The 27,388-nt window shown below is 44.7% G+C and overlaps 1 protein-coding gene across 1 annotated transcript in view; it reads right to left on the bottom strand.

Annotated features, from left to right (window-relative positions):
• The window catches only part of LOC116267168 (uncharacterized), a 93,290-nt gene extending 70,984 nt beyond the window's left edge, over window positions 1-22,306 (bottom strand). The window contains exons 1-3 of the mRNA XM_031648764.2: window positions 21,598-22,306; window positions 21,230-21,289; window positions 18,602-18,647 (exon numbers count right to left, since the gene is read on the bottom strand). Of these exons, the coding sequence (XP_031504624.2) occupies window positions 18,602-18,647; window positions 21,230-21,289; window positions 21,598-21,663 (172 nt within the window). The 5' untranslated portion in view covers window positions 21,664-22,306. The remainder of the gene's footprint in view (window positions 1-18,601; window positions 18,648-21,229; window positions 21,290-21,597) is intronic.
• Window positions 22,307-27,388: the final 5,082 nt, after the last annotated feature.

Raw genomic sequence — 27,388 nt, 5'->3', positions numbered from 1 at the left:
GGGCTGCTCGATGAGCCACTAGGTACCAGCCGTGAGGAGCTAGGAGCAAAGGCTGCTTGGCAGCGCGCGTGCACCGGCGTTAATCGGTGCCAGTCTCACCCCTTACGTTTGCTCCTGGGGGTCCCTATTGTCGTTTGGTGAAGCTCCTCTACACTCACCCCTTTATTCCTGTAAATTGCGTTCTTGGTAATTGCACTGCTGCTTGTGTTTGAGGGTGTTTCCAAGGAGCGACAGGGGGCGTGAAAGAAGCTGGTACTCGCCGACTGATCATCCGTTGCTGGATACCGAGGGCCTTGGTCTTCTACCCTTGATCGTGCCGCTGGGCTAGCCCCAGCGAGGTTTGCCTCACTTTCCCCCTATAGAACGGGGTGGGTTTACTCGCTTTCAGCCTTAACTGTGGACCTACCTATGGGATGGAGAATGGTTTGTCCGCGTAGGCATGAATGAATGGTTTGTTGAGTGAGGCTGAGGGCATTCTTGTACGCAATGGTTGTAAGGCCTTGAACCCATATGTGTAGTAGGTTCAGACCTAGAGTAGGCGGGAAAAGTCCTCCTTGTACCTTTACCCTGGGGGATTCAATGGGTTTGTCCCCAGTGGGGTAGAAACTGAATTGTAATCTTGGTATCTCTGTCGCCGAAAGCATTCCCGAAGAGATCTTGGGAGGTCAGGACGGCAGCGCAGTCTGGGTTTTCTGGGTAGCTACAGTGCCCGCGGCCTGCGTCCTACCAGTAGGTATCAGAGCAGTCTTCAGGGATCAGTTTTCGGTTTTCCTTCAGAAGATTGTTCAGTTTGTGTTTGGCAGCTATGGCGCCTCGAAAAGATAAACAGGTGGCGAAGGACATCGAGTCTCAGGTGGTCTAAGAGGAAAGGGCAGTTGTTGAAGCAGGGGAAGAGGTCACGCCAGTTACTTTGAGATCCCTCATGGATCTGATGATTCTGATGCAAGAGGACATCCGCCAGATGCGAGATGACAACCGCAGAGTGGTGGAGCGCCTTGACAGCCTTGAGAGGAGAGTGCTTGTTACTCCTCTAGGTGCCCCACCCTTACCCCCTACCTTAGCTAGCCATGATATACCGACCACCTCTTATGAGCAGCAAGGTGGAGTGACTGAATCTGCTATGCAAAGGATGTCAGATGCAGCAGACGATCTTACAGTCAGTCAGGTCAATAGATGGGATAGGGCTACTCTCCACGCCGACTAGAGAGGGTCGTAGTGCTACTGTTGCTCCCGTTTTTCAGGGTGAATTTGATGAAGAAGAGGGTGAATGGCACTACCCAGGTGGCCGTAGAATGCAGAATAGGGATGGATTCCATCCTAGGCGACAAGGGGGACTCGATGGCAGAATGCCCACATGGAAATTAGAATGCCCTATGTTCTACGGCAAAAACACTAGGGATTGGCTTTATAAGGTGGAAAGATACTTTCAGTGTTTGGGAGTACCCCCAGAGCATCAGTTGTCTTATGCTATGCTTCTCTTGGAGGACCTGCCCTTCAATGGTATCGCTATATCACCCACAGGACTCCAAACATCACATGGGCAGAATTTAGGGCTCCCTTGATGCGCAGGTTTGAAAACTCTAGGTTTGCAGATTTTAATGTTCAGCTCAAGTCCTTAACGCAGACAGGTTCAGTGATAGACTATCAGGACCAGTTTGAGAGCCTTGCATGTTTGGTGACAGGATGGGATGACGAAGCCCTAGTAGGGGCATTCATTGGCGGACTCCAGCCAGAGATTCAGTTGTCAGTTCTAGGCCAGCCATCCCGTGAGCTACAAGAATGCATGCGTGTGGCTAGACACAAAGAGGATAAGATGAAGAGGAGACTGGAAATAAGGAAATCCTACAGGGATGTTCCTAGGGAGAAGAAACACTATGGGAAGCCGCCCTCTCCCCAGCATATCACACCACCCTCACCTAAAGCTAGCACACCGCCCTCACCCAAGGCCATCAAAAGTTCGAACAAGCCTTATGAAGACCGGCCAGCCTTCCAAGATAGAGTGCCCGTGGGGTATATCTCGAAGGCAGAAAGGGAAGATATGATAAAGAGGGCTTATGTATTAAATGCAAAGAGAAATGGGACCCGAGGCATGTTCGTAAGACCTTCCAGCCTGTTGTTGTTATTGAGGAGACAGGCGAAGGTCATATCCCAGATGTCCAAAGTGGCGAGGTTGAGTTAGATACTACCCTGGAGACACCAGAGTCGCACAGTGGGGCATACCAGGCCATGATCGGCCCGACTCGCTCGAGGGCTATGCGCGTGGTTGGAACTATTCATGAGAAGGAAGTGACCGTCTTCCTTGATTCAGGAGCCACACATAATTATATAGGGAGGGAGCTTGCTCAGACCGTGGAATGTACTTTAGCACCACATCAGCCTCTTACTGTTGTCCTCGGGAATGGGTCCCGAATTGTTTGCAGACACATTTGCAAGGCCATTGAATTAATGTTACAAAGAGAGCTTTTCACTGTCGATCTTTTAGTCTTGCCCATTGAAGGAACCGACATTGTCTTGGGGGTTCAGTGGCTGGAAACCCTGAGAGATATTACTTGGGACTTCGCAAAGATGAGAATGAGTTTTCAGAAAAAGGAAGGAGGTAAACATATCACTCTTAGGGGCATTAAGTCTATGGTTACACCCAAGGCAACACTTAAGATTATGGTAGCACAACACTCAGTACGTAGCACAACACTCAGTACGTTGGGTGAATTCTGTAGCGACTGATATACCTCTTGCGGCCGAAAATAATGATGAACAGGTGCCGCCTGAAGGCGAACAGATCCCAAGTCCAACTAATAGTGTCTCCCTAGACACCTCCTGGAAAGAGTTCGATCAGATCGCCCACAGGTTCCCTTACGCGCGATCTTGGGGACAAGCTCAATCTCAGCGGGGTGGATCTGATACGTGCCTGTCTAGGAGTCCGTCGAGACAGGATGACGAGGTTGCCGAGAGGCGTCGGGCCGGCCAATGCTAGTGTCGAGGGACGCCGAAGATGGCCCGTCGCGGCCGAAGATGGCGTCGGTAGACGCAGGCTTTACGTCGACGCCAATAGCGCGTCGTGCGTGGAGGGCGCGCAGTTTACACGTCGCGCAAGGAGGGAGGCCATTACTGAGGCAATTAATACTTTCTGTGAGGCTAACCTTTCTTGTAACAGGGTGAGTGACGAGCCATGGCCGAGTGAAGGGCCGGCGCAGAGGGAGGACACTCAGGCAACGGTGACGTGTGAAGTGAAGACCACCCTAGCGGAGACAGGGTGAAGTGGATTTGCACCCATTCCAAGCTACACGGCGGACATCCAGCCCACACGAGGGGCATTTTTGACCTTGTTGCTTGGCCCCACGGCCAGATTCGTTTTTATAGAATTTATGTGCTTTATGTCTTTATGGCTTGTATTGTTATTCATTGTAAATGTATCGAACCGGTACGGGTTGTGGCTGACCCGGTTCACTTAAACCTTATATACTTGAGCTTCATCGTGTAAGAGGGGCATCGAACATGTTTTTATGAAAAGTATCTTGATCTCCCTCCCGCTTCTGTTTCTCTCTCCTCCACCCGAGGGTTTGCAGTGGTCTCCCTCGAGCCACTCCTCCTTCTTCTCTTCTTCTTCTTCTACTTCTTCTTCTCCCTTCTCTACTTCTCTCCCCGATCTTTTCTCTCGCGTCCCTGCCCCATGGCGCGTCATCTGATCATCTGCCTCCCCCGTGCGTCCCTACCCACGACGCTACTCTCTAACCTCACCCGTGAAGTCCAAATCGCATCTCGTCGCCCTTGCTCCTTGGTTCACGCTCCAGCTTGGGAAGACCACGGAGCAAACCGATTGCAGAAGGCTTCCCCACTCCCTGGCGTCCTTGCTCCTTGACAGGTCCGATTCCAACTCAAACCCCACGCCCTCCACCGCAGCTGAACGCTGCTGCTTCACCCGAAGCCTCAGCCGCTGTTCATGCCGTGCCCACTCACCTCTGTTCTTCCCTTCACCGCACCAAATTGGGAAGATCCTTCAGCAAACGGGCTTCGCAGTTGGCATCTCCACTCCAAGGCGACGCCACGGTTCACTTCTGAGCAAGATCCGACTGCCCACTCCTGCCAACGAACACCCGACGGAATCCCACGGCTGCTGGTTGCTGTCCGCCCCTGTTCGTGCCTCCTCCACCTGACCAGCCTGCAGAACGATTCCCAGATTCACCAAGGGACAACGCCGTTGGCTTCTGCTCTTCTGGGCGACGCCATGGCTCACCTCTGAGCAGGATCCGACAGCTCAAAGAGGCTGAAACCCCACTTGCCGGAATCCTGAACTCGTGAGCTGCTGTCCGCCGCTGTCCCTGCCTCCTCCACCCGAGCGCAGCAGCAGCGTTCCCAGCTTAACCAAGGGAACCCGCCGTTGGTCTCTCCACCCCTGGGCGACACCAGGGATCATTTCTGAGGAGGATTCGATCGTCCACAGCTGCCAAGGAACCCTCAGACGGAAACCAGACCTTGCTGGTGGCGCTCTGTGCGATCTCCACCTGAACAGCAGCTGGATCCACGGCTTAACGACGGCAAATTGGGGGAAAACCCCAAACTCTGGTGAAGAATTGAATCCTTCCCCTTTGTCTGGTTGTTGCTTCTCGTTTCTGCCTGAAGATTGCTTGGAATTGGTTGCTGGGTTGAACCGAGAGGAAGGAGAAGCTCGCTGCTACCTGCCGTGAGCTCTGTTTGAAGCTCGCTGCTGCCTGCCGTGAGCTCTGTTTCCTGTAACAGGCCCGATTCCAATCCTCCCAACGACCTGGCCTTCGGGTGGGCTGTTGCCCCCCATACTCTGGGCGTCCCTTCGTAAATACCCTGGCCACCTTCCTGCCAAGTTTCAGCTTCATCCGACGCCCTGGTGAACCCCTGTGAGTTTCTGAAGGCCGCTGCCCTGTTCTGCCGTTTCTCCCCTGTTTCGGGTAACAGCCCAGCGTCTTGCAGAAGGAACGACCTGGCCTCAGGGTGGGCTTTTGTCCCCCATCTTTTGGGCGTCCCAACGTAATTGTCATGGCCTCCTGCCTACCAAGTTTCAGCCTCATCCGACGCCGTGGTGATTTGCTGTGAATTTTTGAAGGTCGCAGCCCTGTTCTGCCAGTTTCTCCCCTGTTTCGGGTAATAGTCCAGCCACTTTCAGAAGCAACGACTGGACCTTAGAGTGGGCTTTTGCCCCCCATCTTTTGGGCGTCCCTAGATAAATATCCCAGACATCGGCACACCAAATTTCAGCTCAATCCGAGCTTCGAGCGATTTTTGGTGAATTTTACAAGAATGAGCTCCCCTGTCCTGCGCCTGAAGCCAGCAACTGTGTCAGCCAGCGCTCTTTCTCAGGGCTTCGACTGAGCTTGGAGGCTCCTTTGCAGCTCATATTTGGAGCGTGTCTTTGTAACTATCTTAGAGAGCTCTCGACCAAAATTCAGCTTATTTGGAGCTTCCTACGAGTTTTAGTGAATTTGCGAAGTAGGAGCCACCCTGCGCACACCAGTGAACCAGGGAGCTCTCCTTCGACTGCGGAGAAGCCTGGAGCACTTGCTGCTTTGCAGCGCGCCTGCGCCGGCGTTGAACGGCGCTTGCCGCACCCCACTGCCATCTGCTCCCGGGGTTTATAATCGCACACGGTGACGCTTCTCTACTCCTTGGAACTGTTCTTGCTTGTTTGATTACGCATTGACTGCTTAGTTTTCTATTGTGAGGGCTGCTCGATGAGCCACTAGGTACCAGCCGTGAGGAGCTAGGAGCAAAGGCTGCTTGGCAGCGCACGTGCACCGGCGTTAATCGGTGCCAGTCTCACCGCTTACGTTCGCTCCTGGGGTCCCTATTGTCGTCTGGTGAAGCTCCTCTACACTCGCCCCCTCTATTCCTGTAAATTGCGTTCTTGGTAATTGCCCTGCTGCTTGTGTTTGAGGGTGTTTCCAAGGAGCGACAGCAGGCGTGAAAGAAGCTGGTACTCGCCGACTTATCATCCGTTGCTGGATACCGAGGGCCTTGGTCTTCTGCCCTTGGTCGTGCCGCTGGGCTAGCCCCAGCGAGGTTTGCCTCACTTTCCCCCTATAGAACGGGGTGGGTTTACTCGCTTTCAGCCTTAACTGTGGACCTACCTATGGGATGGAGAATGGTTTGTCCGCGAATGAATGGTTTGTTGAGTGAGGCTGAGGGCATTCTTGTACGTAACGGTTGTAAGGCCTTGAACCCATATGTCTCTGTCGCCGAAAGCATTCCCGAAGAGATCTTGGGAGGTCAGGACGGCAGCGCAGTCTGGGTTTTCTGGGTAGCTACAGTGCCCGCGGCCTGCGTCCTACCAGTCTACCAGTAGGTATCAGAGCAGTCTTCAGGGATCAGTTTTCGGTTTTCCTTCAGAAGTTTGTTCAGTTTGTGTTTGGCAGCTATGGCGCCTCGAAAAGATAAACAGGTGGCGAAGGACATCGAGTCTCATGTGGTCTCAGAGGAAGGGGCAGTTGTTGAAGCAGGGGAAGAGGTCACCCCAGTTACTTTGAGATCCCTCATGGATCTGATGATTCTGATGCAAGAGGACATCCGCCAGACGCGAGATGACAACCGCAGAGTGGTAGAGCGCCTTGACAGCCTTGAGAGGAGAGTGCTTGTTACTCCTCTAGGTGCCCCACCCTTACCCCCTACCTTAGCTAGCCATGATGTACCGAACACCTCTTATGCGCAGCAAGGTGGAGTGACTGAATCTGCTTTGCAAAGGATGTTCGATCAGATGCAGCAGACGATCTTACAGTCAGTCAGGTCGACAGATGGGAAAGGGCTACTCTCCATGCCGACTAGAGAGGGCCGTAGTGCTACTGTTGCTCCCGCTTTTCAGGGTGAATTTGATGAAGAAGAGGGTGAATGGCACTACCCAGGTGGCCGTAGAAAGCAGAATAGGGATGGATTCCATCCTAGGCGACAAGGGGGACTCGATGGCAGAATGCCCACGTGGAAATTAGAATGTCCTATGTTCTACGACAAGAACACTAGGAATTGGCTTTATAGGGTGGAAAGATACTTTCAGTGTTTGGGAGTACCCCCAGAGCATCAGTTGACTTATGCTATGCTTCTCTTGGAGGGACCTGCCCTTCAATGGTATCGCTATATCACCCATGGGCAGAATTTAGGGCTGCCTTGATGCGCAGGTTTGAAGACTCTAGGTTTGCAGATTTTAATGTGCAGCTCAAGTCCTTAACGCAGACAGGTTCAGTGATAGACTATCAGGACCAGTTTGAGAGCCTTGCATGTTTGGTGACAGGATGGGATGACGAAGCCCTAGTAGGGGCATTCATTGGCGGACAGTTGTCAGTTCTAGGCCAGCCGTCCCGTGAGCTTCAAGAATGCATGCGTGTGGCTAGATAAGATGAAGAGGAGACTGGAAATAAGGAAATCCTATAGGACACTATGGGAAGCCGCCCTCTCCCCATCATATCACACCACCCTCCCCTAAAGCTAGCACACCGCCCTCACCCAAGGCCATCAGATCAAGTTCGAACCTTATGAAGACCGGCCAGCCTTCCAAGATAGAGTGCCCGTGAGGTATATCTCGAAGGCAGAAAGGGAAGATATGATAAAGAGAGGCTTATGTATTAAATGCAAAGAGAAATAGGACCCGAGGTATGTTCGTAAGACCTTCCAGCTTGTTGTTGTTATTGAGGAGACAGGCGAAGGTCATATCCCAGATGTCCAAAGTGGCGAGGTTGAGTTAGATACTACCCTGGAGACACCAGAGTCGCACAGTGGGGCATACCAGGCCATGATCGGCCCGACTCGCTCGAGGGCTATGCGCGTGGTTGGAACTATTCATGAGAAGGAAGTGACCGTCTTCCTTGATTCAGGAGCCACACATAATTATATAGGGAGGGAGCTTGCTCAGACCGTGGAATGTACTTTAGCACCACATCAGCCTCTTACTGTTGTCCTCGGGAATGGGTCCCGAATTGTTTGCAGACACATTTGCAAGGCCATTGAATTAATGTTACAAGGAGAGCTTTTCACTTTCGATCTTTTAGTCTTGCCCATTGAAGGAACCGACATTGTCTTGGGGGTTCAGTGGCTGGAAACCCTGGGAGATATTACTTGGGACTTCGCAAAGATGAGAATGAGTTTTCAGAAAAAGGAAGGAGGTAAACATATCACTCTTAAGGGCATTAAGTCTATGGTTACACCCAAGGCAACACTTAAGATTATGGTAGCACAACACTCAGTACGTTGGGTGAATTCTGTAGCGACAGATATACCTCTTGCGGCCGAAAATAATGATGAACAGGTGCCGACTGAAGGCGAACAGATCCCAAGTCCGACTAATAGTGTCTCCCTAGACACCTCCTGGAAAGAGTTCGATCAGATCGCCCACAGGTTCCCTTACGCGCGAGCTTGGGGACAAGCTCAATCTCAGCGGGGTGGATCTGATACGTGCCTGTCTAGGAGTCCGTCGAGACAGGACGACGAGGTTGCCGAGAGGCGGGCCGGCCATGCTAGTGTCGAGGGACGCCGAAGATGGCCCGTCGCGGTGGCGTCGGTAGACGCATGCTTTACGTCGACGCCAATAGCGCGTCGGGCGTGGAGGGCGCGCAGTTTACACGTCGCGCAAGGAAGGAGCCCATTACTGAGGCAATTAATACTTTCTGTGAGGCTAACCTTTCTTGTAAGAGGGTGAGTGACGAGCCATGGCCGAGTGAAGGGCCGGCGCAGAGGGAGGACACTCAGGCAACGGTGACATGTGAAGTGAAGACCACCCTAGCGGAGACAGGGTGAAGTGGGTTTGCACCCATTCCGAGCTACACGGCGGACATCCAGCCCACACGAGGGGCATTTTTGACCTTGTTGCTTGGCCCCACGGCCAGATTCGTTTTTATAGAATTTATATGCTTTATGTCTTTATGGGTTGTATTGTTATTCATTGTAAATGTATCTGTAAATGTATCGAACCGGTACGGGTTGTGGCCGACCCGGTTCACTTAAACCTTATATACTTGAGCTTCATCGTGTAAGAGGGGCATCGAACATGTTTTTATGAAAAGTATCTTGATCTCCCTCTGGCTTCTGTTTCTCTCTCCTCCACCCGAGGGTTTGCAGTGGTCTCCCTCGAGCCACTCCTCCTTCTTCTCTTCTTCTTCTTCTTCTACTTCTTCTTCTCCCTTCTCTACTTCTCTCCCCGATCTTTTCTCTCGCGTCCCTGCCCCATGGCGCGTCATCTGATCATCTGCCTCCCCCGTGCGTCCCTACCCACAACGCTACTCTCTAACCTCACCCGTGAAGTCCAAATCGCATCTCGTCGCCCTTGCTCCTTGGTTCACGCTCCAGCTTGGGAAGACCACGGAGCAAACCGATTGCAGAAGGCTTCCCCACTCCCTGGCATCCTTGCTCCTTGACAGATCCGATTCCAACTCAAACCCCACGCCCTCCACCACAGCTGAACGCTGCTGCTTCACCCGAAGCCTCAGCCGCTGTTCATGCCATGCCCACTCACCTCTGTTCTTCCCTTCACCTCACCAAATTGGGAAGATCCTTCAGCAAACGGGCTTCACAGTTGGCATCTCCACTCCAGGGCGACGCCACGGTTCACTTCTGAGCAAGATCCGACTGCCCACTCCTGCCAACGAACACCCGACGGAATCCCACGGCCGCTACGGCCGCTGGTTGCTGTCTGCCCCTGTTCGTGCCTCCTTCACCTGACCAGCCTGCAGAACGATTCCCAGATTCACCAAGGGACAACGCCGTTGGCTTCTGCTCTTCTGGGCGACGCCATGGCTCACCTCTGAGCAGGATCCGACAGCTCAAAGAGGATCCGACAGCTCAAAGAGGCTGAAACCCCACCTGCCGGAATCCTGAACTCGTGAGCTGCTGTCCGCCGCTGTCCCTGCCTTCTCCACCCGAGCGCAGCAGCAGCGTTCCCAGCTTAACCAAGGGAACGCACCGTTGGTCTCTCCACCCCTGGGCGACACCAGGGATCATTTCTGAGGAGGATTCGATCGTCCACAGCTGCCAAGGAACCCTCAGACGGAAACCAGACCTTGCTGGTGGCGCTCAGACCTTGCTGGTGGCGCTCTGTAAGATCTCCAGCGGATCCACGGCTTAACGACGGCAAATTGGGGGAAAACCCCAAACTCTGGTGAAGAATCGAATCCTTCCCCTTTGTCTGGTTGTTGCTTCTCGTTTCTAGTTGTTGCCTCTCGTTTCTGCCTGAAGATTGCTTGGAATTGGTTGCTGGGTTGAACCGAGAGGAAGGAGAAGCTCGCTGCTACCTGCCGTGAGCTCTGTTTGAAGCTCGCTGCTGCCTGCCGTGAGCTCTGTTTCCTGTAACAGGCCCGATTCCAATCCTCCCAACGACCTGGCCTTCGGGTGGGCTGTTGCCCCCATACTCTGGGCGTCCCTTCATAAATACCCTGGCCACCTTCCTGCCAAGTTTCAGCTTCATCCGACGCCCTGGTGAACCCCTGTGAGTTTCTGAAGGCCGCTGCCTGTTCTGCCGTTTCTCCCCTGTTTCGCCGTTTCTCCCCTGTTTCGGGTAACGACCTGGCCTCATGCAGAAGGAACGACCTGGCCTCAGGGTGGGCTTTTGCCCCCCATCTTTTGGGCGTCCCAACGTAATTGTCATGGCCTCCTGCCTACCAAGTTTCAGCCTCATCCGATGCCGTGGTGATTTGCTGTGAATTTTTGAAGGTCACTGCCCTGTTCTGCCTGTTTCGAGTAACAGTCCAGCCACTTGCAGAAGCAACGACTGGACCTTAGGGTGGGCTTTTGCCCCACATCTTTTGGGCGTCCCTAGATAAATATCCCAGACATCGGCACACCAAATTTCAACTCAATCCGAGCTTCGAGCGATTTTTGGTGAATTTTACAAGAATGAGCTCCCCTGCGGAAGCCAGCAACTGTGTCAGCCAGCGCTCTTTCTCTTTCTCAGGGCTTCCACTGAGCTTGGAGGCTCCTTTGCAGCTCATATTTGGAGCGTGTCTTTGTAACTATCTGAGGGAGCTCTCGACCAAAATTCAGCTTATTTGGAGCTTCCTACGAGTTTTAGTGAATTTGGGAAGTAGGAGCCACCCTGCGCACACCAGTGAACCAGGGAGCTCTCCTTCGACTGCTGAGAAGCCTGGAGCACTTGCTGCTTTGCAGCGCGCCTGCGCCGGCGTTGAATGGCGCTTGCCTCACCCCACTGCCATCTGCTCCCGGGGTTTATAATCACACAGCTTCTCTACTCCTGGGTTTATAATCGCACAGTGACGTTCTCTACTCCTGGGAACTTCTTGCTTGTTTGATTACGCATTGACTACTTGGTTTTCTGCTTGATGAGCCACTAGGTACCAGCCGTGAGGAGCTAGGAGCAAAGGCTGCTTGGCAGCGCGCGTGCACCGGCGTTAATCGGTGCCAGTCTCACCGCTTACGTTCGCTCCTGGGGTCCCTATTGTCGTCTGGTGAAGCTCCTCTACACTCGCCCCCTTTATTCCTGTAAATTGCGTTCTTGGTAATTGCCCTGCTGCTTGTGTTTGAGGGTGTTTCCAAGGAGCGACAGGGGGCGTGAAAGAAGCTGGTACTCGCCGACTTATCATCCGTTGCTGGATACCGAGGGCCTTGGTCTTCTGCCCTTGGTCGTGCCGCTGGGCTAGCCCCAGCGAGGTTTGCCTCACTTTCCCCCTATAGAACGGGGTGGGTTTACTCGCTTTCAGCCCTGACCTACCTATGGGAGAGAATGGTTTGTCCGCGTAGGCATGAATGAATGGTTTGTTGAGTGAGGCTGAGGGCATTCTTGTACGCAACGGTTGTAAGGCCTTGAACCCATATGTGTAGTAGGTTCATACCTAGAGTAGGCGGGAAAAGTCCTCCTTGTACCCTAACCCTGGGGGATTCAATGGGTTTGTCCCCAGTGGGGTAGAAACGTAGAAACTGAATTGTAATCTTGGTATCTCTGTCGCCGAAAGCATTCCCGAAGAGATCTTGGGAGGTCAGGACGGCAGCGCAGTCTGGGTTTTCTGGGTAGCTACAGTGCCCGCGGCCTGCGTCCTACCAGTAGGTATCAGAGCAGTCTTCAGGGATCAGTTTTCGGTTTTCCTTCATAAGATTGTTCAGTTTGTGTTTGACAGCTATGGCGCCTCGAAAAGATAAACAGGTGGCGAATGACATCGAGTCTCATGTGGTCTCAGAGGAAGATGCAAGAGGATATCCGCCACACGCGAGATGACAACGGCAGAGTGGTGGAGCGCCTTGACAGCCTTGAGAGGAGAGTGCTTGTTACTCCTCTAGGTGCCCCACCCTTACCCCCTGCTAGCCATGATGTACCAACCACCTCTTATGCGCAGCAAGGTGGAGTGACTGAATCTGCTTTGCAAAGGATGTTCGATGATCTTATAGTCAGCAGACGATCTTACAGTCAGTCCGGTCAGTCCGGTCGACAGATGAGAAAGGGCTACTCTCCACGCCTCCCGCTTTTCAGGGTGAATTTGATGAAGAAAAGGGTGAATGGCACTACCTTTGATGAAGAAGAGGGTGAATGGCACTACCCAGGGAGCCGTAGAATGCAGAATAGGGATGGATTCCATCTTAGGCGACAAGGGGGACTCGATGGCAGAATGCCCACGTGGAAATTAGAATGCCCTATGTTCTAGGGCAAGAACACTAGGGATTAGCTTTATAAGGTGGAAAGATACTTTCAGTGTTTGGGAGGAGTACCCCAGAGCTTATGCTATGCTTCTCTTGGAGGGACCTGCCCTTCAATGGTATCGCTATATCACCCACAGGACTCCAAACATCACATGGGCAGAATCTCTAGGTTTGCAGATTTTAATGTGCAGCTCAAGTCCTTAACGTAGACAGGTTCAGTGATAGACTATTGAGAACTGGTGACATGACAGGATGGGATGATGAAGCCCCAGGAAGGGCATTCATTGGCGGACTCCAGTTCTAGGCCAGCCGTCCAGTGAGCTTCAAGAATGCATGCGGTGTGGCTAGACACAAAGAGGATAAGATGAAGAGGAGACTGGAAATAAGGAAATCCTAAAAATTCAGTTGCAACTTTTGCATGCTTCAAACTCCACTTCCTGCATTATTTCAATTTCCAAACGTCCATAAACTCCACTTCCTGCATTATTTCAATTTCCAAACGTCCATCAACATGAAAGAATTTCCCTCCGTCAAATATCACCCAATATAATGACCTCCTACCAAATTATCGCAACCCCGGACGGCGAATTTAGCAAAAGCATTTAGAACATAAAAAACTCGATTATGGCACAACATTAACTTTTGTATCCAATAAGACAGAAAAATTTGGTCTGGTTAGTATTAGTTGAATTAGGAGAGCATAATCCCTAATGTAGATCATTTTCAATGCACGATATAAAATACCAGACCCTTTTTCTTTATCTACCTTGTGTTATAAAAATAGAAATGAATAAAGTCGCACCCTCACGTGTTGATTTTCTAATGTCAACCTTTTCGGACGTAGAACCTTTCATTAAACTATTTATTTCATTCCATTTTTCCCATTTCCTCTACAGCAAAATACCAATTGTAGTGGACGCCACATAAGTAGGACCATTAGAATCATGTAGAAAAGACGGCACAAGTTTACGTACCTGCCATCTTGATGATGGATAGCCTTTGACAGGAGGGCAGTTGTCCGTAGTCGGAGCACCCATAAACAGCAACGCCTGCCAACTGAGCCCCATTGACTACAGGGATGGGCGAGTATCACATAATTCAGTACCGCATTTTATCTCTTGCAGGGTTTGTAAACTGATATAAAAATATGCCAAATCAAATTAAAATTATTGTTGTATGTAAGCCGTCGATCTCCAAAGAAGTACCAGCGATCGATGACCTCAATATTTCCCACTCTGGGCCTGGACGGGATTAGAAGAAATTATATATCTAGGAAGAGAAACCAGCAACAATTAGCATTTTCAATGCTTAACAATTCACATTAAGTTTCGAATTGAACCCTTCTGTTTTCTCCAGCGACCACAAAGTGAAGAGGCATAACCAGAGAGCCATCGCTACCTCAACTAACACCATCATCACCACCATCCTGCAAGCATCAGCAGTGGTCCACAGAGCTCTTCTCCAAGAGCAATGCATACAGAAATGTCATTAAGAATGCCAGAACATGGACCTTAAATTCACTAAAAATCAAACCTGGAAAGTTCTTCAGCATTTCCAATAAAGGTTGACACCAGTCTCCACAATAAAATTCTATTAGTGGTACCATCCACAAAAAATGTCACTAGAAGATACATGGAGACAAGCACCGGAAAAGAACAAAGAGGAGATAAGGCAAGGCCCTAAGATTCTGAAGATTCATGGAAAACATATAAGATGCAAAATGAAGGAAATATAGAAAATGATCTAGATCCATTAAGGCTGAACGTAAGATCTTGCATTTTATAGAGCCTCATAAGTGTTTGTCATGAAACATCTACTGCCTCCTTATGCTGCATCAGATATGCCCGTCAGTTTTATGTCAAGCCAACCCTTACATCTCATCTCAACCATTCCAGGTAGTTCAAAATTCTCTAGCAGTGTTCAAAACTATCCAAGAACGATTGTGGCTTGGCTGCCTGTATTTCAATGCAAAGACGACAAAAGAACCGAGCAGAAAGGTAAAATTTGGAAATTCTAAGTTCCTGCACCAAGTTAGCAGGAAACAGTTTAGTAAGAATTTTATAACTTCGGTCCAAAAATTCTGAAATTTTGAGTGTCAAGTTCAATACCCAACTTTGACCCAAAAACCATACAAAAGTCGGTCCCTAACCTCTGCAAAATCACTGGTGGAACTAGCAGTTTTGTGCAGTTTGAGGAAAATAAATCCTTGATTGAAATCTATGTTCTCTAAATTAAATGGACCAAAATATAAGCAAATTTGAAAGACCGTGAAAGAAGCCTACACTACTCTGACTTAAGCTGTCATATCACACCCAAAATCCTAACTCAATTCATGTAAAACATAGACCAATTGAAACTTGTTTGGTTTCTGCAAGCAATCTAATTTCTGCACATATATGTAAATTTCTCTAGCAAAAATTCTCTGTTTTCGACATCAACTTTGCAACCACTGGGTCAGATCAGATTCTCTACCACAAAATAAACTAAACCCAAGGGATAAGTCAAGTCTTGGGAAGCAAAACAAATCAATTAAAGCACCCAAACATCCACAGTTTTGGAATAGAATTCTGCAGCAATCTCTGCAATTGTAGAAGATTTCCGGTGTAGAGGATGTGGTTTCGAGCTCTCGGGCAATGTACATGCACAACACTTGGCTTCCTACCAATTATGACAAGCTAACAAACAAAAAACACAAACAAACAATGACAGGATTTGCCTGTCTTTGTGCGAACTTTTGCAGTATGCTTCAACCAAAAATTTATGTAAACTCACTCAAATCAAATTGGATGGCACAACTTTGTCAGGAACTCAAATGAAAACTTGATTTTGAAGTACAAGATCACTCAAATCAAATTGGATGGCACAACTTTGTTGGGAACTCAAATAAAAACTTGATTTTGAAGTACAAGATCAAACTCTCGTGCAACATGAATCGGCTTTCCCAAAACCACTGTACATCCACAAGAACACTGATGAGTTGGGCTTTAAACTTCGACATCAGCTGCATGAATCAGAAGACACTGACAATGTAAAAAAAAAAAACTAACGCTAAAAAAGCTAAATGCTAATGACTCTTTGGAACCCTTTCCTAAGCAAACCTTAAAAGAAAAATCAAAAAAACTACTGCCTAGCCTTTACAAGAAAACAAATTGTGATGGAAACATGGAAAGGGGAAGATGGAAAATTCATTACACTCAGTATGAGTGGAATATGTTTGAGGGGTTTCATCTATTCTATGAATGGACTAGCGGTTTGGTAATAAAAAGGACAACATTTTTCAAAATCAGAGAGGGGCTGGGAGTTCCTAATATGCCCATGAAGTCAGGAAACATTACAAGAGATGTCAAGTGTTTACTTTTAAATAGTTTATAAATCATCAATTTAAATCATAAGCAAAAAGTGCTCGTGTTGTGCAAATGATATGCCTTTCATTTACCCTCAATACCGTACAAGCATCGGGATTCATTTCGCATCAATGTTCTTGAATCTCTAGAAGGGAAGCCTTTAAATTTTCAAAAAATTAACATAAAGTAATCATCCTCAACATCTTAGAAAATCAAAAAAGAAGAGCAGATATTGACCCAAGGATCGCACATCCATGAAAGATTGTCGCATTTCAATTCCTTCGAGTTCAGCCTTCATGTCATTTATCTCTTGTCAGGCACCTTTTTTGTTTCTCTTGGTTTTGCTTCTTTTTCTGCATTTGGCTTTTTGCCTTTTCATTTTTTCTTGCTTCTGATCTTCTTTTTCAGGCCGACCTTCACCTTTGAGGGAATACCTCGCCACCCCAAAGGCTACTACGAAGCTCCACCGCTTTGGTGGTCAGGTGTAGTTTTGTCACATATCAACCCGTTTCACCTTGCGGGTTTTCAACATGCCAAAAGTTCATAAGTCATTATCTTCGCGGCATAGACATAAATCACCTATATGCCTACCCGGTACTCTTGATTATTAACCCAGAGGAACAACTACACAAGCCCCGAGCCCATCTCTCAACTCTTATTTTGCTACCTGCCAATATTTTATAAGGCATTATGGCTTCTCTCTTAGGATATTTTCCTGATAAACCCTTACAGACACTTGATCACTAGAGTCAATAACATCGCCTAGTCTTGACTTTCTCAGCTTCATAGGATTTTTCCAGATTTCCTCTTCTAATGATTGACAACAAAAAAAACTTGAAAGTTTCCTTTTACTTGGGCAAGTAGTAAGAACAAAACGAAGGCATATCATTGCATGATAAGACACTTCTAAAATGTTTTTAGGCAAAATAAAAAAATTTCTCTTTCAAAAAAGTACTTGACATCAAATGGCATATCACCTGGAAGTTCAGGAGGTTTTATGAAACCAGACTGATTTGTTGGGTAGAAGAAGAACTTCATATGCTCTCCTATAGAAGTAGGGAAGATCAAACTATCCAATTCAAAAATCAAACTATCGAATTCAAAAATCAAATACAAATCATCTATTCTACTCTATCCCCACCTATCTAATCACTCCTTCCTTGCACCTTATGCTAAATAAATCAAGAATTTAAGCAAAAAAACAAAACAGTTTATAAGAACATAGACACGTCCTAAAAACGAAGAAGCGAACCTAATAAGATATAAAATTTCACTCAAAAAAAGAATGAAAACTACAAACCAAACCTTTCCACCAATGTCGTGTGAGGTTAATGACTAAAGATCCAAAATTCTAAAAAAAATGAATACTAGTAAATAATGTTGCAAATCCAACCTAATTGGTCCAACTGAAAACTGGTGGCCATTTTACAAATACCAAAGAAGTTTTAGATACCAAAAAAAAAAATTTGAAGGTCGTTTTTATATTTAAAAACGATTTTTAATTTGGTGAAAATTCTATCAGAAACACATGACAACAGCTACAATTCCTAGTCTACTCCAAAAACTAATCACTCCTTCCTTGCACCTTATGCTAAATAAATCAAGAATTCAAGCAAAAAAAAATAAAACAGTTTATAAGAACTAGTCTACTCCAAAAACTAATCACTCCTTCCTTGTACCTGATGCTAAATAAATCAAGAATTCAAGCAAAAAAAACAAAACAGTTTATAAGAACATAGACACGTCCTAAAAAGGAAGAAGTGAACATATATTTACTAAGTTGAACCCTTACCAACTATAAGATATAAAATTTCACTCAAGAAAAAATTGAAAACAACAAAGCCAACCTTTCCACCAATGTCGTGTGAGGTTAATGACTAAAGATCCAAAATTCTAAAAAAAATGAATAGTAAATAATGTTGCAAATCCAACCTAATTGGTCCAACTGAAAACTGGTGGCCATTTTACATATGCCAAAGAAGTTTTAGATACCAAAAAAAAAAACTAAAAACGATTTTTCATTTGGTGAAAATTCTACCAGAAACACAGGACAACAGCTACAATTCCTAGTCTACTCCAAAAACGATCCTACAAATAAAAGTTCAATGTTCACCAGTAAAAACAAATGATATTAGCACATCAAAAAACAGAAATAAACACTCAATTCAACAATCACACCCACACCAGCACTCGTATCCATACCAATGTAACATAAGTATCCATGCAACATGGTATATACTACTCATTCCATTCATACGAATAACCGATGAACATAGATGTGCATCTTTTTGAAAGCACTCCTCAAAACTTGCAACAAAAGAAATGCAGACATAAAACCGGTAACTTGTTTTATGAGGCACAATTGGCTGATATGGCCTACATGCAGCTCAACTAAAGTTAAAAAAAAGTTGTGAAATGGATCAATTTTCCATCCTAAATACTTGCAATGACCTACCAACTTTGATTTTCAAGGAACAGGTTTTTTTTTTTTTTAAATAACTGCACAAAGTGCAGACAACGTACTTGCAAAGTGCATCGTCCAAAGAGCAGCTTGTGTCTGACTTCCATGGGTTTTAGCATGTTCTCCCAAACATGGGCTTGTCATTGTTTTCATAAAGCACCATTTTTAACGTTGCTAAATAAAATAAGAAAGTCACAAAATGTACCTTTCCATTGGTTGCTCGAGAATAATTTTGTCGCGAAGGTAATTATCTGCATTACAGAAAGTGGAACATATGTTAAAAATATATTTTATGTAAAAAAAAACGGCACTCTCATCTTGAGAAGTAACTTAAGCATGGTCCTCAGTCCAAAAGATAAGGAAGCACCATATCCACAAATATCGTTCTCGGGTTTTTATCGGCAAAGTTGTTTTTTTTTTTGGGAAAATCTTGGAGTATTTTAAAAACATAAAAAAAAACAAAAAATGTTGGGTAAAAATACAAGAAATATAAAGCTAATAAGTATTGTGTTGCATTTAGGAGGTTATCTCAAACACCTAAAACAAGAGGAAATAAAACAATGAAACAAAGGTTGAAAAGATAAAAACAGAAAATGAAAAAGTCGGGAAAATCTTGACAAAATCGCATAAATTCATTTTTAACGTTGTTTTAATATATTGCGACATTTTCCTGTTTTTATCGTTTTCTTTATTTTTCTCATTAATATAGCGATATTTTCGAAAATATCGCTATATTTGTGGCTACTGTAAGCACCTACTTCTTTTCCGCAACAAGGGATTTCTCCCACATTCTCAGATCCAATCACATTCTCCCTATGCAAGAGTCCAGCTGGTAAACAAAAATTCTAGTCATGGATAAAATTGAAGATCCAAAGCACGTAGTGCCTAGTGGCACTGCACCAAGATTGAAAATGGATTGCTTTGAGACTGTTTTAACACAAATAAGGGACACATATCAATCCTTTGCAGTATGGAAAAGGCACCCAGAAGCCTTAGTCCAACTAAATACAGCCAATCCAATAGAGAAAGGAAAACAAAGGGCAGAAAACATCTGCAGTGACTTGTTCCTTTCAATTTTAACACCTCTTCTTGTATGATTAGTATTCTTTTTATCACTTTGTTTTCTTCTTTGAATGTTAGCTACTGCTGGCCTTTATTGACATAGTGGCATCTTCATAAGACCATATTTCTCTAGAAACAGAGAAGAAATTAAAGAATTTGCATCTAAGTTCAGAAAAGATAAGTCCATCCATAAAAAAACCTTAAACAGCATAGTCAGTAATGCAAACATGGCATCGAATAGGCCAAATGCCATAGGGACATGACCATCTCACAGGCATATCTACACAGTATCCATAAATTAAATGAGAAAATAAGTCAAGAAAAATGGAAGAAACAGGGTAGAAGACTGCAAAAAGCTATGAATTTAACATTTTCGATGACCATTTAACAACTTTCAGACGCATTAAGCAGCATTAAAACGTCGAAAAGCTCAAATATCCAAACCTAGTTCAACCACCATAGCAAGAAATTAGAGAAATATGAAAAGAAGATTTTGGTAGACCATAAAGAAGAAAACAACAAATACATAAGAGCAGTCAAATGTCTGATTTGAAACAGGTTTTATAAGTTTATGCACTAATCCTTCTACACGCTCTAAAAATAACTTCATAAATTCATAGTGTACAAAACAGGGGCAACTTGCCAACTTCATAAAAAAATAGCATACAGCATGTAAGAAAATATAGTGTCTATAATACCATGTGGAGCATACAATCCGGTTTGCAAGGATCTCACAATCATATGTGAGATATAAAAGAGTATGTGTCTGACTTCCGTGTGTGTGTATGTGCACTGTCTTACTAGTAGCCTGTCTCTCGGATGCAAAAACTGGACCAAATATCACACCCTAGTAAATGTCAAGACATGAAAATGGTTATTAAAACAGCTTAAATCCTTAAACATTATCTATAGGCTAGTTTTCACTTTTGGAGACATCATATGTGTAAATCAACTGTATACATCAGCAGTGATGGTGGTCGTAACAAAACTGAAGCTTTTAGGTAGACGTGCTACATGCAAATTGTAACAGCATCCTGGAGAATGAAGAAATCCTTGACTATGCAATAATACCGCATGGTCAACAAATAACTTAAGGTGCTAATTTGGTGGTCATCAGAAGTAAACCAGAACTCACTACTGGAGTTCTTGGTAATTGTGTCTGCCTATTCCTAAAACTTCTATTAAAATAATATTCTTTGTGACACAAATCTTAACTATTTTTCAATACATAATTAGTTCCCTAAAAGCTAAACCATGAAGAATTTCATTAAGAACCTGCTTCAACATATGATAAAGTTTCTCACAATTTTAACTTTTTCCTTTTTGCCTTCCATCATCTTTTTAATATCTTTTTACTTCAGCTGTCTTTCTCAATATTTTATCTAAAACCACCTTCCACAGATTTAGTTCAATTTTCTGGCCACTATCTTAGGTTCTACTTCATTTAGGCAGTTAAATCCTTTTCTCATGATTTAGTCAAAATAGCACGTAGAGCTTTCTTTCCTTCAGCATTTTCTTGGTCAAAGACTTCCATTAAGGTGAATAAACAGCTGCAAGACCGTCAACATTTACAGTGACGACAACGCTGATGACGTCAACGATAAGTTGCCTGTATGTGTCAAGTTTTGATAATGTCCATATTCTTGAAATTATTATTCTAAACAGTGCTTGCTCAATTAACGGAATCCGTTTGTGAACACCCGCTCGCTACGAGGCAGCTGTCAGACAGAAATTAAGAATAAAGGTAGAAACAAAAATTATCTTGACATACCTCAAATTCGCCAAACGCTTCCAAACTCTCCAAAATTTGACGCATGGGAGCCGAAAGCGTCTGTGTTAACTCAAAGATGAAATGATAAAGGTCTTGAATAAGAAGGCATGCAATGATCGAAGATTCAAATATAGAGATCGCAATCAAGTTTAAAAAAAAATCAGATTCATTAGACACAACTAGAAAATAAAAAAAGAAAAACGGCAGCATATGAACTACAACACATCGGCAATAGGTAAGGAACAAACTAGAAACCATCACATTGAGTAAATACAATTACAAAAACCGACCAGTTTAAAAAATTACAAAAAAAATTGGGTGGCATTAAAATAGTGTAGGCAGAGAAAAGAAGCGGGTAAGTGCCTCACCTTTTTTTCCATGACGGACACTCCGATCTTAATCTTGGAAGAAAGGACGACGTTATCCTCCCCCATATTGTCTTCTTCTTCTCCTCTACGTCTGAGTTTTTTCTAATAACGATCCTCTACGTCTGAGTTTTTTCTAGGCCAAACGAACCCCGAATACCTACTCTTCACCGGCTGCTTGTTTGGTGGCTTCCTTCTTTGTGCACAAAAAGCAGATGAAAACAATAGATGGAGGAAGGAGAAACGGAAGTATCTCGCTCCTTTTCTTCGGCTCCTCCTCACCACGTGACCACTGCTTCCAGCACGAAACCTCCACGTCCTCTCTCTCTTAAACCGTCAAGACTTCAAGCGCCACGGAAACGGCGATGAAATCCGAATGGACGAAAACTTACAGAGCTTCTCTTTCTTTTTGTCTCCTTTTCTTGCCGGTAAAGAAGGACCTCGCGTCACGACAAAAGGAAAAGATCAGCTTCCTTTTTCTTTCCTCCTTTTCTTGCAGACGGCTATGCCTGAAATTTTCTCTCCGACGACGGCCGACCGGACGACGGTCTACTCGGGCAAAAGAAAATGACGACGACGAGGAGACGAAAAGGCGACGATCTTGCTCCTCCTTCGTATCCTTTTCTAAACAAGACGGAATGAAAGCGGTGCTTGTTTTTTTTGTCGGTTCCTTCTTCAGTCCCCATCGTTCGGTATTTTCTGAAAGGGAAGCGAGGGGTTGTTGGGTCGGTTCCTTCTTGCAGTCCGCGTCGTTCGGTTTTTGAAAGGGAAGCGAAGGGAAACGGGGCGGGCGTTAGGCCGCACTGTGGCTGTGGGCCTCGCTCCACGCGAATCGGCGGGCGATTTACTCTTTTCCTCTTTTTTATGCTTCTTTTTTCTTTTTTGGCTTTTATAGACACGCCCTTTTCTTTTTTGGTTTTTACAGACACGCCCTTTTCTTTTTTGGTTTTTACAGACACGCCCAATTTCTTTCTCGAGAGAGAGAGAACTGATTCCTGTTTTACTCTTTTCTTTGTAACAACCCACCGACCCTTTGCATCAACCACTTGGCGCGTTCACGTATGATTACGAACCGAAAAAAGTGGGACTTACAGTAATAACAAAGTTAGAAATAGACGAAAAGCCCCTTGGCCATCATAGTTGAATACCAATTAAGAAAAATATATACCTTATATGAATTTGAGTAAGAATCCGATCCAAATCTGATTTTTATATTCACATTCATATCATACTTTTCAAATAAATGCAGACCATATAACAAACTGTTAAGATGCAACTTTTAAAATGTACGGACATTGGAGTTAGGATATTTATTTAAAATTAAATGTGATCTGAATCCAAATATGAAACCAATTGGATTTTTACTCATGTCCAAATTTAAATCTTAACAGATGTCATTTCTTAAATCCAAAGTCGATCGGATTTTTCAATTGGATATAAACTCATTTTCCATATCTAATTTCTTGGATGAGGTTCGGTCAGATGTTGGATCTAGATCTGATTCATTAATGTCTGTAGATATAAAGGAAAATGTGCTATAGTGTCCATAAAAACAACCTATTTAATTTGAATGTATTTTAATGGCCCTCAAGTGAATGAGGCTTTGTGACATGCGTAACAAGCCTCCTTCCATAAGACACCTCCAATCATAATGCATTGCAATGGATGACCTTGAATCCTGCATCAGACAAAATGACGCTCAACTTATTTAATTTCTAGAACCTCAACCTTTTGCATGAGGCAATCACAGAATGGCTTGGAAGAAAGATATAAGTGATAGATTAACATTTTAGTCAGGTGAATAAGTTAGAAAGAAATTAAAAGATATATGTGCATTTGAAAGAAAAATGTGATTGGGACCTTAATAGTGAGTTGCAATAGATTTACGCCTTCCCTTTTGAGATAGAAAAAGATGGTTGATGGGAGAGGCCACTAAGAGTTTGATTGCAAATAAAAGCATAGGTGTCTAACTCTCATTAGTGTGAAGGAATATGAAAAATGACTGTGAGAAGGAGATCAGCACAACTTATATTCTTTTAACTTTTTGCATGTTGTAATAATATTTATAAGTATAATTGAGCCTTTGAAGGGAGGTCATTCATTTACGTATATGGCAAGATTGCATATAATTAGTCACTATGTTGGAAGGCAAAGTCTTACCTTAGGATAGGAACTCGATGAGTTTGATCGCATGGGTAACTGTATCTTGTGCTTTAGCAAATAAAAGCTCTATGCTGACTGTGCATTGATTTGATGACGTTGAACTATATCTAAATTTTTGGTAGTGCTATTTGAGTAGGGACTGTATGACTCAAGTGCCAATGAGCCCCTCACTGCACAACTAGTTGAACCAGCTCGAGTTTGACTTGAACTCCCTCATTAAAACTTGAATTGAGCTTGTCTCAGGCTTTGAGTTCAAATGTATATCTTGAGTTCAAATGTATAGCAGTCGAGTTCAAGTTATAAGAACTCAACTTCATCATGAATGTTGAATTATATAATGAAAGAATAGTTAAATAAGTAGCAACTAAACAAGTTAAACGGGTTAATGAGTTAATCAAGTTAAAAGAGGGAGACATGGTTAACAGGAACAAGTTAAATGAGTCATGAGTTTGTTTTATTGAGCTTTACTTGAGTTCAAGCTCAAGTTTTCTAAGAGTCAAATTCAAGCTCGAGTCAGCTTTATTGAGCTTGACTTGAGTTCAAGCTCAAGTTTTTAAGAGTCAAATTCAAGCTCGAGTCAGCTTGTGTGCAATGCTATCCTCAAGGGCGACGGCCCCACTTGAATATGGGAAAAAAAGACTTTTTGTTTACGTGCAAAAAATATTTAATGAATCACAATGCATCTTTTTTAAAGTTAGTTTATATGCTTTCATTCTTTATGGCAACGTAGACACCACTATTGTTGAGATAGGCTGCATGGCCACATATGGAGCTCAAACTTATGCCAATCACGTATTGGCCAATGTATAAATTACCTATTTGGCCAAATAAAAACGTGAAAGACGTTAACATATACTCCAATATCAGTATCATGAATATCCATACCGTCTTGATTTATAATGCCAATTGGCCGGTGCATATCGCTACATATCGGTTTAATGTATTGGCATCGTATTTTTTGAATTTTAAAAATAATTTAGAAGTATGCAATGCATATCAACAGGTAAGTTCGGAAACGGATCCAAATTTGAGACAGATTCGCATAAAACTGTGTCCTTATTCTTGTTGTCAAGAACATGCTAACCTGGTCTTAGCTTAAAAACAAACAACTGGACCGTGACAAATAATTTAAAAGCTTAGTTTTTCGTTTGACAACAACCAAGATATATAAATGGTCCAGACTTTTGGATCCCTTTTCTCTCATGTCCTTTTTTAGGGCCCGTTTGATTGCCCGGATAAAGAGGAGAAACGGAAACGGTTGAAATGTGTACGGAATTTCACCCGCCCATCCCACGACTTATCAAACGTCGTAAAACTTCACCACGACTTATCAAACGTCGTAAAACTTCACCAGCACCCGACTCAAAAGTCCGAGGTCACAGCTCGGACTTTCGAGCGGGTGAAATTTCACCCGCTCCATTTTTTTCTTCCCTCGTTTCTTTCACTCATCTCCTCTCCAGTCGACGGCACCCTCGACGGCAACCCTTCCTCCCTCGCAATCCTTGACGCCAACCCTTCCTCCAGTCGACGGCAACCCTCGTCTTCCTCGCTCTCACGATCCAGGCTCCGCTCTGCCCTCCAACGCTCCCATCTGCCCTCCTTCCCATTTGAAGCCCATCTTCCTCTCTGCCCTCCAACGCAGCAACGCTCTCATCTGCCCTCTTTCCCATTTGAAGCCCATCTTCCCCTCTGTCCTCCAACGCAGCAACGCTCCCATCTGCCCTCCTTCCCATTTGAAGCACATCTTCCCCTCTGCCCTCCACGCAGCAATGCTCCCATCTGCCCTCCTTCCCATTTGAAGCCCATCTTCCCCTCTGCCCTCCAACGCAGCAACGCTCCCATCTGCCCTCCTTCCCATTTAAAGCCAATCTTCCCCTCTGCCCTCCAACGCTCGTGCCTTCTTGTCTCCCGGCTGAGCTAACTTTAATCTCGTCCCTTTTCTGTTAATTTCTTGTATCTTTGGAATTTTGATTCGTGTTGTTGTTTGTTTCTCGCATTTTTCTATAGGACAACAGGAAACAATAATGGTAATGCTTATATTCCTATATGTTTCCATTGATCACTTGTTTGGTAAGTTTGAATGGGCTGAAGTCGTCTACTCAATTGTTTATCCATGATTCGACTCTCTCTTCCTGTGAAAACCAGATTCAGCCGCTACCAACATATAATTTGACAAAATCGATAGATCTTTTAGTAGATCTGCTATTGATACAAGAAATCGATAGATCTCTTGTTTTGTTGACAGCAGCTTGGTGTTGATTTTCATTCCTGCTATTATCTTGATGAGGGAAACATTTTCTTGAGTATATTAGAAGTTCAGACCTGCTTTGCAACACATGACATTGGATTATTTCGAATTTTGGAATTAAGTTAATACAACTTTAGTCGTAGTTTTGAAAGATCATCTTTCAATTTCTTCCCACGTCAAATTGGGGAAGAAAAGAAAACAAAAAATTACTAACAATTCTAAAAAAGTCTCTTCATTTTTCTACCTTGTGCATCAAACAATGTTAAATTTACCATGTTAAATTCTTCCTTTGCATCAAACAGAGCCTCATATTGGAAGAGGAAAAATTTCATCCTCTAAATTTTTCTAGAAAAATTTATCATGGTAAATTTACCACCTTAAATTTCACCCGACAATCAAACGGGCCCTTAGATTCACTTAGAAATTTAAGCATTGTTCCATTTTTTTTTGTTTTCTCGAGTTTGAAGCACCTTTTTTTTGGTCCACCACTAATCAACCCGTGCTTCAATGATTTGTTGCCTACCTATATCCTCATCGAGTACTCCCTCTTTTACAGCAATTTCCTCTATGCTTATCCACGGCCTCAGTTGACCCCTCTCTCTCTCTCTCCCTCCCTCTCTCTCTCTCTCTCTTTTGGCCATATGAGGTAAACCCTTTGGCCAATCTACCCTTCGTTCAAACACGACCACGAATGCAATGCATAATATGCATAATAGTGACCTGTGAGAGTTGAAAGGTTGTCTCCTTCCAAACTTGAATAGAAAAATATAAGGAGAGAGAGAGAGACAGAAAGAGAGCGAGCCACACGCTCCCACTGTGACCGGTACGACACCTTTGTTCATATCCTTACATTAAGGCTGGGCATCGGGTCGGGCCGCCGTCAGGTACTACTCGGCCTGACTAGGGTTCGGGCTCAGAATTTATCGGGCCGGCCCGAGTGGGCCCAATAAGTTCGATTCGGACCCGATAATTGGTTTTTTAAATTTCTTTTATTATTATATATATATATATATTTATAATATTTTATTATAATTAATTATAGTTATCCCCTGCCTAAATTGGCCTTCTTTCTCTCTCTCTCTCTCTCTATATATATATATATATGAATATATATATTACTGTTTAGGGAGACCTATATCTATATGCATCTAAAGAAGGACAACACAATAGCCATAGCCATAGAGGAGAAGACAGCACAAAGACAACATTTTTGGGCTCTTCTTAGCTAGACCCAAAAGATTTGGATCCATATCTTCCCAAAATAGCAGGGTCGGATTTAGATCCAGAACCCACAAGACCCAAGAACCTGCCCTGCCCATCAAACTGGGTTTAGATCTCGAGTCCCTGGAGGAACTGCAGCTAAAGGAAGGACAAAACCCCCCC

This window comes from Nymphaea colorata, chromosome 13 (assembly GCF_008831285.2).
Source record: "Nymphaea colorata isolate Beijing-Zhang1983 chromosome 13, ASM883128v2, whole genome shotgun sequence".
NCBI classification, from domain to species: domain Eukaryota; kingdom Viridiplantae; phylum Streptophyta; class Magnoliopsida; order Nymphaeales; family Nymphaeaceae; genus Nymphaea; species Nymphaea colorata.
Note: the sequence above shows the minus strand (reverse complement) of the source record. Positions and strands in the feature narration are given on the sequence as shown.